The 11,664-nt window shown below is 40.6% G+C and overlaps 1 protein-coding gene across 2 annotated transcripts in view; it reads left to right on the plus strand.

Moving 5' to 3' along the window:
• The window catches only part of CUX1 (cut like homeobox 1), a 250,607-nt gene that overhangs the window by 83,165 nt on the left and 155,778 nt on the right, over window positions 1-11,664 (plus strand). For both annotated transcript variants that reach the window (XM_035900513.1, XM_035900512.1), the window contains exon 4: window positions 2,815-2,893. In XM_035900513.1, the coding sequence (XP_035756406.1) occupies window positions 2,815-2,893 (79 nt within the window). The remainder of the gene's footprint in view (window positions 1-2,814; window positions 2,894-11,664) is intronic.

The raw sequence follows: 11,664 nt of genomic DNA on the forward strand, positions 1-11,664 counted from the left end.
GCCAGGTTGGACGGGGCTCTGAGCAACCTGATCTAGTTAGCAGTGTCCCTGCTCCTGCAGGGGGGTTGGACTAGATGACCTCTAGGGGTCCCTTCCAACCCAAAACATTCTATGATTCTATGATTCTAATGCCCTTTATTAAAATGTGAAAAAAATGTAATAGGAAAACAAATCCATCCTGTTATTTCACAGAAATGCAATCATTTTAAATGCTTTGGTTTTCATAACAGGGGCAAATGAATTTTTCAAAATACAGTACAGAATCAGTTCTGTAATGCTAATTGTATTTAATAATAGTAATTTAAATTTGGCTGTACTCTGCTGAACAGCAGCGAGAGAAAATTGTACGGGGGAACGTTAAAGTCCAGAAGTTGAACATATGGTGTGCTTTGGCCTTCAAAGTCTGTTTTTATGTACCCATGAAATGTCTCAACTGCAAAAGTCTTTCTGATGGCTGCCCCCTCCTTTCTCTCCCCTTCACAAGCGGTGTCTGATACTCTCAAGCATTGATTTACACTACCCGGTGCCTCTCTGCCTTTGGCAGTTTGTTCCATATTCTAATTTCAAATACTCTTTGTGTGAAAACGTTCTAACCGAATTACTTATGTTCTCATTCCCTAATGAGCATCAGTCCATCTGTGATTGCTTGAATTCAAATTAATAAATGGGTTATTCTCAACCATCAATCCCTTGCTCTCCAGCACGTCATATGCCCTGTGAGATTCCAGTGCTTTTCGTAGCCTTTCTTGGTAGACTCTAAAAGACAAGTATGGCCAGCATTTCTTGATAATTTGTATCCGCCCCCCACGTCCTCCATCATTTTGGCCTCTGCTGCTTGTTTGTCATCTTTCCAATACCTTTTTTTTTTTTCAAGTCAGTAAGAATAAGTTGCAAATAGGTCAGGTTTTGGTTATGCTACGCCTCCACCAAGCTACATAAATTAATCCAGATTTGGGGGGATGTAAGCGAAACAGGAATTTGGTTTGTTTCTCTGAATACAGTCTTGTCTTGTGTTACAATAACGTGTCTCTTTGCAACCTCTCGCCGTATCTCAAGATTTCATTTCTGCTGCCAAACGCTGTGCAGATGCTTTCAGTGTCCTTATTTTCCCCCTTGACCCCTCCTCTCGAGTCTTTTCTTGGTTTATACGTTGTGCATTGTGCTTCTGTGTAATTTCTACAATTGTCCTTGTCCTTTGCTTTGCTGGCCTTAATCCTCTCCGTAATGATCTCTACAAGTCACTTATCAGCCATAAGACTAATCTACACGAGTCACGTGGCGTTCCTGTGCTCTGCTCCTGTGCACTTTGTGCCTGACTCCCTCCATTATTTTAATCATCTGCGTTGTAGGATTCCCCACCCCCCCCCAAATCCTTCCCTTCGCAAAGTCATTTTTGTACAAAGTAAACAGAAGTGGCACCAAATCTGACCCCGCAGCACCCTCCTGCTTATCTCTCCTCCTCCCTGCACCGCTTCCTTCCCTGGCACCCTCGGCTTCCTGCGCCCCGGCGCTCTGCAAAGCCACCGCAGCCTGGCCAGTTTGTAGCACACTTTCTAATTCTGCAAATCCCCCTCCCATGTAATAAAATATCAGATACTTTCCTGAAATACAGATACAGTAAGCTCTGTCCATTGTTTCTGCCTTACCTACCAAATCAATAATGTAGTGAAAGAATTCAAGGACGTTTTTCAGACAGGACCTTCCTTTTTTAGTACATGTTGATGTTAAATGGTTTCATAATATTCACTGCTTTTCAGATACTTGGAAGAATTGGTATCAGGCCTTTGTATCCATAGTTCTTCAGATCCTTTCTTGCTTTTTATTAAAACAAGGGAACGATAATCTCCATACTTTTTAGTTTCCTGATTTTGGTAAGCTGCTGCAGAACTGTGTCAGGCTTTCCTGTCTCCCTTTCTTTCTGCTTTGGAGTATTAATTCCGTGGACCTGGTCTTGGGCTGGCTTGGTTGGGTTTTATCAGTATTCAGGAGTTGTAAGTCCCCTGTTTTCTGGTACATTAGGAAAGTACGTGCTTACCAAAAAAAGTTGTTATGGGCTAAGTATTTTAGTCTCAGAGCCATAACGCTGCATTTCCTTTTAAAATGAAGTTTTAGATGAAAATACAGACTTAGAGGAAAATAACAGATTGTGTGAGGTAGTATTGTCCCTCACCTGGGCAGAGAGCTGCTTAGATTAGCATTGCATGTTACAAAATATGGAGAGGTGCATGGCTTGAGCTCATGGCTGCAAGGCAGGATAGACTCTGCGGATCTGTGCCGGAGCTTTGTTAGAAAACTTATCTGCATGTAGAAGACCCACAGTTGTTTAGTGTTAAGTATCACAGGGTACCCAACAAGTACATCTTTTCATCCTCTCATAGGCTTAGTGGAAATAACAGAAAAATGTATTTGCCACAATAAAGGCGGAGTGTGACATCAGAAGTGTACGTGGTTCCCATTTGTCTTATTAGATCTTAATAAGTGGTAAAGGAAAACAGTTGTTGAGGAGAGAACCTGTCTGGCAAATACCATGCTTTTTATAGAGATTTAAAGTAAAGAATCACAATAGGCAGAGGTGTTCATAAAAATATTGATGCTTGCTATTGTGCTGAAACAGGACTTTAAATTATATTCAGTACAACTGTACCAGAAATGCTCTTACAAGGCTTCTATAGGAGCTGTACACAGGAGACCAGAGTTCCCTTTTTATGTATTAACTAGTTTTATATTAAATATATTCATTTATGTTTATAGCTCTGAGTGTAAGAGTTGTATTGGAACAAGTCTAAGTCTTCTTTCCCTCATCGTCCCTTTTAGATTGACGCATTGGGTAAAAGAAGCAAAGAAGCAGAGGCAGCCTTCTTGAATGTTTATAAGAGATTAATTGATGTTCCAGGTAAGCAAATTATTTCTTTATTCTGAAAAACTGATGGCTTATGTTCGTGTGAATGCTACTGGGCATTTTCCCTACCTTTGATAAGGTAAATATGAGCAATGATTTTATCCTGAAACTGATACGCTCCAGTATTATTTCTAATGGAAAGAACTAAGGCACATTTCATGACTTCTTTTAAAACTGTTCGTTGCATTTACATTTTAATGTTTGCATGAAGCATTTTCTGTTATTACAATATTGTGTGATTCTCAGTAATTTGTTTATTAGAGGGTTCAGACATTTTTAACAAAAAAGGCACATCTTGAAGCTTCATCAAGAAGCAGCAATATTTGTACTTTTAAAGGACAGAGAAAATTTCACTACCAAATTTCACTTCAGTGTAAAGTGTGATCATAAATTTTATTCCAAGGCCTTTATTGTGTGTGTTTTCAACTTTCCCTTTTATTGGCATCAGAAGTTTCCAGTTCATTTCTTTTTACATTTGGGGAGTTGATTTTTTTGTTCTCCCCAAAGGTTGATAAATACTGACTGAACAGATTTTTCGTTTTGCAGTTGTACCCAAAGATGAGAGGGACTTACGAGTCCAAGTCTCTACTTCCAAATCTTGGCCTGACTGAGCTGTTGGCACATGACAGTGTGTGTGTATGATTACATACTTTTATAAAACAATGACATTATATATAGCATTCAAAATATTTACCTCAAGAGAGGTTTTGAGGTATAATCAATACTTCTCAGAGCTTTAAGGCCTCAATGCAAAGTACACCCTAGTCTTTACTTGCTTTACCTTTTAAGAACCACTTTTCATGCACGTTTCAAATAAAAATTTTTTTTTAATGTTTTGTTTACAGCTTAACTGGTTAAAAGGTCAGTGTTTAGTCAGTGCTAACATACATATTTTTTTATGCTTTCACATCTATAGTTGAGTAGTGCCTAGTGGCCGGTTCCTGCTGTGTAAGTGCAGCGTATGTAGAGAGATGCAGGGACTTGCCATGCCCATCCTAGACCACAATTGCCTCAGAAATGTTATTTTTTAGGTTAATCAGCTATGATTTGTAAGTTTTCGTTTATTTGTTTCCTGCTCATAGCCTTAGTAATGTTCCACGGGTGAAGAGCTTCCTTTGCATGTCTGCCCATGTGTGGGAAGAGGCGGGTGACTTGGAGAGGCCCCTGCCTATTGCTTACAGGGTGCGGGCACTTTGCGCTGCCACGAGCAGCGTGGGCATGGGCTCTCAAGCTCTGTTCTGTAAAGGAAACCCCTCCATGAAAAAGTACCCAACACACATGCAGTCTGCAAGGCCACCATTTGATGCTGAGGAGAGAAGCTGTAGCCCCTCCATTTCCATACTAACGCAGCCCAGCGTGCTTGTTCCCCACCGTAATTCGGGAGGCGAGTAGGTTTGATTTCTAATGGTCTGGGGGTTTTTCACAACCAAGTAGTCGTGTCAAACAAGAGCTGTGTGGGATCCTTTTCATGCTCTTGTGTGCCGAGGCTTTTTTCTAAAGCCTGGCATTACCACAGGTGCTCGGATTTGAACAGCAGAGTCAGCCTGAAGCCTTACAGAGAAGGTTGGTCATACCCCACCTATGCTGTAGGATCTAAATTGTGAGGGACTTCGTCAGTACTTCTTTGTAGGAGAAAGAAGTTTCTCCTTTCCTTAATTTGCAAGAGCAAAATTTACACCTCCTTGTCCAGCCTTCCCCTGTGCGTCTTCTGTTACACGTCAGAAAAATATTTCTTTGATATTCTTACTACATGTAAAAATTTTGGCCTTGCTAACTTGTGAGTGCTATGGAGTCTGTGGGATTAGAAATATCTACAGGTTTTAGTCCCATGCTCTATCTGCGGGCCTGGGAGGCACACAAGGAGCATTCTGATGTTGCTAAAAGCAAATTCCAGGTTCCCCAGCAGAAACCCAGCCAGTCTCCTGTAGCTGTATGCAGGCATAACAAATACTCACTGTTCACAACACATACTGCAACAAAAAGGAAAACAGCCATTAGGAATGTATGGCACTGGTATTTGTCATGACGTGGTAGGGCTGAGTTAGGCGCATGCAGTTAGGGGCTTGCTTCATTGTATTGGGTTTTTATTTTCTTCTTGTCGTATGTAGTCTTTTACGTTGGGTATGCATCCACTGAGGACTTTCCTGTATAAAAGACCATCAGTATTCATTTATCACGTGTTGTTTTGCCACTGTGTGGCTTTACATATCTTTTGACCTGTCCATTTGGTATTTCAAATATTTAGGTATACTTTTAGCTCTAAAATCCTGCTATGTTTTCAGTGTGAGAAGTGAGCTATGATGTTTTGAAAAAGCTATGACTGGAATGCTGCAGAGTGGTTATTTAGCATTAAGCATCACTGTTACATGACAAGGGTGCAATTTTATCAGACTTTCAATATCCTTTATAGGACCATATAATAATTGCAGCTGAAGTCTAATTCCCAGCAGCCAATTTTATGGTTCTTGAGGAAAGCATGTATTCCTCTCTTCGGTAATAATGTGCACCCTTTATATAATTAAAAAGGGCTTCTATTTTAATTTTACTATAAAATGATCTGTATTGAAACTCCAGCTACGGTGCTTTATGGATTCAGCTAACTTTAATGATTTTCTTTCCTGACTTGACCAGAGTTTTCACTCAGGCTCACCAGTAAGGAATTTGTAGGAAGGGGGGGTATTTTACTTGTAAATTTTCCTATATACATCAGGGGTTTTCTCTTTAAAAGATAAAATAGACCTTTCCATATCTCTCTGCAGCCTTACGATGCTAGTAAAATAGCATTATCATTGGTTTGTGCTGCAAAAATTTATCCTTCCTAAGGGAAAGTACATGTCGAGGAAAACATTTTGGTGTATGTACATTTATACAGCTGTAATTCTCACTCAGATCATTCTGTCTTGCTTGAGACTGAACATTTTTAATTAATGGAATTAATTTTCTTATTTAATTGCCTTATTTTCAGTATGCAGTAGAGAGCTAGAGAAAAGTGAACGCTGCCACATGAATTGCACTAATCAACAAGGTTGTCACAACTTACCTTTGAAAATAATGTGAATATATTTATTTTGAAGTAAAAGGAGGTTGGGGTTGTATTTTGAGGAAGCTTTCTTCCATCTGTACAAGATTTCTCTCTCTCTAGTTTTGTAAAATAAGTGTATTATGTTAGCACCCTTGGCTTTTAGGGTCTTAATCTTGCAAACACTTTAAGTGAAATTGGAGCCCTGTTGTGTAAGTGTTTGGAGGAGCGGGGTTGCCTTGCAGAAACAGTATATTCATAATACTGTTTCTCTAAAGCTTTAGAAGAAAAATATTAAGCATTAAAAATAGTAAAAATTAAATATTTCTTTTAGAAAGGGACAGTGTTCACTACTGAATTTTTTTTTTAAACAAAACTTCACTGTAATTTTCAAGTAAAAGTTAAAATGTGGAGACCCAGAGTGAATGCCAGATGACAGCATCTGGATAGACTGGTTAAATTTTCACTTTATGCTGTGTCTTTATTACTGTGCAATTACTGCACAATGCCACAGTTGGATTTTCTCAGTTTTCAGTATTGCTCTTGTTAAGCACAGCTCCTGTGTAGGCAAAGAAGAAAGATTTCTGCCTTTAAACAGAAAATTTGCTATCTTGATGTGGCAACAACTAAAGCGAGTTTGGGTTCGGTGGCTGTTTTCCCATAAAAGCTGATTGTGTGTCTTTGCGATACTGCTAAGAGCTCGCCACCAAAGGGGAGCACCCGAAAGCTCATCGTCTTCCTGCTTCTCCCTTCACTCCAAGGTAAAATTCGCTTTGCTGAAACATAGTCCTAACCCTCTCTGGCTCCTCTGTGCCTTTCCACAGAGGCGCAGTACTGCAGCCCAGTTATACCCTGTATGAATATAATAGAAAAAAATGCTGTGCTTTCTCAGCATATACATGTTTGAGAATCAGAGTAGGTTAATGCAAAATATTTGCTCTCAGTTTGGTGGGCGCTATGCAGGCTTCCGAGGGTTGAGCCATAAATGGTATTTGTTTCTGCTTAATGAGAATTTTCTCATCAAGAAACTAAGTAACTCTTACAGTGTAAAAGGGGATGTATGTGTGTTTTTATTGGAGACTCTCCACAGGTCTCTGTTGTGTTCAGATTTGCTGTAAGTTTGGTGCTGTATAATGTGCGTGCTGTGGTTTTTAGCTCAGAGGTCCCACTATCTAAGGAAGGTATAAAACAACAGCGAGGGTAAAAAGGAGAATTTTTTTTTTTAATGTGCCCTGTCAAAACAATTAAAAACAGTAACGGTGAAAGATGGCTGAAGTGGAAATTTTATCTTTCCCTTACTCCTTGCCGTCATAAATTGCACACCCTGCCATGGGGGCTGTATCTTACTAAGGGGTTTGAAGGAGGAGTGGGCGAGTTCCAAGGGAGTTTTCCACACAACCATCATTACATGTTATATTTTTGTTTATATATAATCACAGTTCAGCCTTGCACATTCAAACTGCCCTGCACAGGGCTTTCTTTTTCCAAGGAATTATTTAGCTGAGGAAACACAAACTTCTTTTAAAATTAAGTAATCAGTAAAGCCCAAAATAAGTGTTAGGAAATTACTTATAAAGGCAGAAATGAAAATACGTTTCTCGCCCATAAAGAGAACTTCATTCCTTCACCAGGGAGCCCGTGCTAGCAGCAGTGGGACACGCAGTGCTTGCTGCTGTCACTCCATTGCCTTGCGATTATTTACAGCTTAGCACTACTCTCCAGACTTGTATTGCTGTTTGGGCGAAGGGAAAGCTTCCATTTAAAATGTATTTGATCAACGTTCTGAGGTTAAAGGTGATAGAAGAGAAAAACAGGTTTGATTTTTCTTTTTTTCAGAAAAATTATCTGCTGCTTATGTTGGAGGTGATAAATGTATATGAAGTTGTATTTATATATGTTATGTATGTGATGTGTTTGGATTTTTTTGTAAAGCGTAACGTTAAGCAGAAAGCATAAAGGTTAATGCCAGCCCTGATAGCAGAAAGTCTGTATAGACTTTTACGTACCCAGATGACCCAGAAGTTGCGTGATGTGCTTAAATGGCAACATGAGCACACCCAGCCTTTCCTGCCGGCCGAGAAGAGCTGGCTGAATGTAAATTTAGGGGAGATGTAGAGAGGGGAGAAAGAAAAGAAGTTCACTCCAGGGGACTGGGTTAAGCATATCCCAAACTAGAATACTAAAAACATAGTTTGAAAAAGTGAATACTCAGAGCAGTCCTCATTGGGCTAGTCATTAATTTTTTGGCAAAACTGTCTAAAGAGCAAGACTGGGTTATAGGTGGTTGTACCACCCTGCGTTGGTGGTATATCAAGGCTGATCAGCACAGACAATTTTTGAGAAACGTTTGGTACCATTACAAACAGTGTGAAAAATTTTAAGCAGTTCCTGGTTTGTTAATAATACGTGTCAAAATGGTTGCCCTTTTCCAAATAAAATATATTTGAATAAAATTGAAGATAGACGCATAAAATGAAAATGCTTACATTTTTGTTGCTCCTAACTTGGCAAGGGAAATGAATATTCATAACACGTGCCTTTTCTCAACCTTAGAGGGAAAAGAAAACAATATTACAGTGGGTAGTCTTAGGAGGAAAGGAAGCAAAATGGACTTACTCACAGACAACAGAACTAGCAGAGACACCCCCCCACCCCCCCAACAGAGAGCAGTAGGGTATCTTTCTAAACATACTTGAAAATCTGATAAAATTAAGCAGAAAATTGAGCATAGTGGCAGTGATTTAACCTGTGACTGTATCCCATCTGAAGACAAAATCCTTGATGCTTCACCAGCATGTTTAGACCAGGTTAAAAAAAAATAGAGTTGCATAAATATATGAAAAATGCCTCAGTCTGTACAGTAAAAAATTAGGGACTGCAGACAGTGGTGATTTCCCCCAAACCGTTGTGCAAACCTTTTCACAAGGAAATGCCTGAGGTGGGGGTGAGTGGGACAGTTTAAAGTGCAGGCTGCAGCCGGGAGATTTTGAGCAGCGTTTGGTAGGGTCGGCAGCTGCTACCGTTTTATTTTGCAGAACGGTCTGAATCGCCTGGGATGCTGCTCCAGCCTTCGGGTAGTCCAGCGCTGAGGAATGTAGAAATAGCTCATAATCACTTCAGCCTCCTTCCCTCTGGGGTTTGAATTCGGAGACACAGCATAAAATACAATTTTGGATCTGTACTGGATGAATGCACGCTGGTAGGGCATCCTGTTCGCATTACATAGTTATTTTCAGATGAAGCGCAAAGTCCTGGCCAGTTCTGGTCTTTAGTATTCATTCACTGTATCCTTATGTTTTGAAACTGATGTCAAAATAACTAAAAATAGCTCTGTTACCTGAATATGTGGCTTGAAATTGGGCTTGCCTGATCACATAGTTTTTTCCTTTTGTTTTTCTTGTTGAATTAATAATTGGATAAATTCCTTTGTAAAAGCTGGACTAAATATTGGAAGAAAGAAATATCCCTAAAGCATACACTTTAAAAAATTCATTGTGTGGTTGTCAAGCCCTATTTTACTTAGTAGGCTGGAGGCACGGAAGGAAGAGGGGAGGTGCAGATAAGGGGAAGGATGCAATGAATAGAAGCAGGAATAATGTGCTGTGTAAGAGAGAAGATACCCCTGCGGGCAGCGGTGGTGGTCACCTGGAGGCTGTAGCTGCAGCGCCCTGTGAAAGCCGTCGCTGCAGGGAGGGGAGTTAGAGCAGCCCTAACCCCGGCGACTGCAGCGGTGCTGCCTGTCGGGAGCGGAAGAGGCAGAGTGTGGTGGTGATGGGGAATATTGGACTTTCCCTTCCTCGGTCGCAGGAATGTGAACGGGAATTAGAATAAACCCCAGCTTTGGGAGGGTTTAGTGCTAAGTCTATTCAGAAGCTTTTAGGAGAAAGAAGGGATAATTGTGGCAGAAATGTATTCAAACAGAGTGGAAGGTTCTTGTTTCTTTTGATAATCTCAAAGTAGGAGAAATGAAACTTAAGAGCACAAGTGATTTTCTGTAACTGTCCTTTGCACTGAGCTCAGTGTGCGAGCAGTAAATTCCAATGTCTTCAGCCATTATTAGAATATTAACGATGAAATTGGAGGATTTTCAGTTGCAGTGGCTTCTCTTGTAAGGTCTTTTTACAGCTGACATTATAATGCCATAAAAGAATTGTATCACCTATTATGTGTACCCCACTTTTAATATTAAACACTTTTCTGAGGATTTATTTTGGTAACTCTTGAAAATACAGGGAACTGCAAGGCAATTCATTGAGGAGTCAATCATTTACTCTGCCTTTTATGACTCCTTTGGCTGCATCTCATAATCTGGGGCAGGGCCAGAGCACCTTTCCGGCAGCAGCCATTCTTGAATTGGTAGATAAAGGATGTTTTTAAATAATAGCCCACAAGAGTGAAGAACCACAGTCTGGCAAAGGGATCTATAGGACTGTGGTCAGGTTGGCTATATACCATCTTGCATCGTTCCACTTAACCCCGCAAGCATCGCAGAGCGCTGCCATGGAGAACTTTTGTCGTGATTAATAGGGAGGAAAGGCGCCGGTTTGCTGCGACTTCCCCCCGTCCCCGTACGGAGGGGTCGCGTCAGGATTGCTTTGCCGCTTTCAAAGGTCGGCAGAATTTGGGATTCTGCTTTTTTGCTGGTAAGGAAAATGAGAGTCCCTCACCCTCTTGTGGGCACTTTGAATTCCCTGGTACAGCCCTTACAAAATGCTCAGACAGCAGGAGGGTGAGGAGAACACTCTACAAAGTGGAAAAAAATAACAGGAAGAGAGAGATCCCAGTCCTGTGGGATGGGGGAGTAAGAAAATATGTATAATTCTTGATTGAAGGAAGAACCGTTTCATGTTTTTTATGAAGTGAGGAGTTGGAGAGATGATGAGCTTTGTTTCAAACGGAATTACGGCTATAACTCTTCTGTCCCTGGGCTACCAGAGTCATAGGGGAAAAGGAGGAAAGCTATCATTTATTCCATGAAATCTTTGTCTCAGTCTCTCTAGGCTATTTCAATTTACCCCTGAAATTTCTGGGGAATAATTAATGAATTAATTAAGTATGCTGTGAGGTGTTTGAATATTCAAAAGCTACAATGTAATTATTATTTTTTCTAAAACACATTTTCAGGTTATTTTCAGATACGCAGCCTCCCAAGAAAGCACTTAGTGCATCAAAAGCTAATAGAGCTTCTTCCTGCTCTTCCTGCCTGTAAACCCCAGCCCCTTCTCCCAAAGAAGCGTCTTTAGGAAGTCAGGAACTTCATTTACTTCATATCGAAAGCATTGTGACAGCCCAGCTGAACTTCTGGCTTTTTTAAAAAGTTAAATCATGTTAATTAAGTTGTGTTAAGGAGGATTTCTTTTTTTCCCTCCCCTCCCTTATCATTTTGCGTGGGCGTTTCTTGCGAGCGATCGCAAAGGAAGCTTTGCTTACAGTGTGGTTTTAGGCAACAGAAATACAGCCTTGTTGAAAGAAACGCATCGCCTTCGATGAATTATTTTTAGACCCGAACCTTAGGAAACACATTTCCAGTGATATAAAATATTAATTGCCCCTGTAGTTCTGGCACTGTTTCATAACTTGCTTTCTTAACGTTCCCAGCGTTACAGGCCTGTGACGAAGCCGGGGTGTGTGTGTGTGTGTGTTAGGAAAAGTCCTTTGTTTTGGAACAGTCTCTTCGGGAGCTCCATTTTAAGATGCCAGACGAACGCATTTTGTAGACCGGCGGAAGAGCCAGCCCCGCCGGCCC

The sequence above is a fragment of the Egretta garzetta genome, unplaced genomic scaffold (assembly GCF_000687185.1).
Source record: "Egretta garzetta isolate BGI_Z169 unplaced genomic scaffold, ASM68718v1 scaffold108, whole genome shotgun sequence".
Classification (NCBI taxonomy): domain Eukaryota; kingdom Metazoa; phylum Chordata; class Aves; order Pelecaniformes; family Ardeidae; genus Egretta; species Egretta garzetta.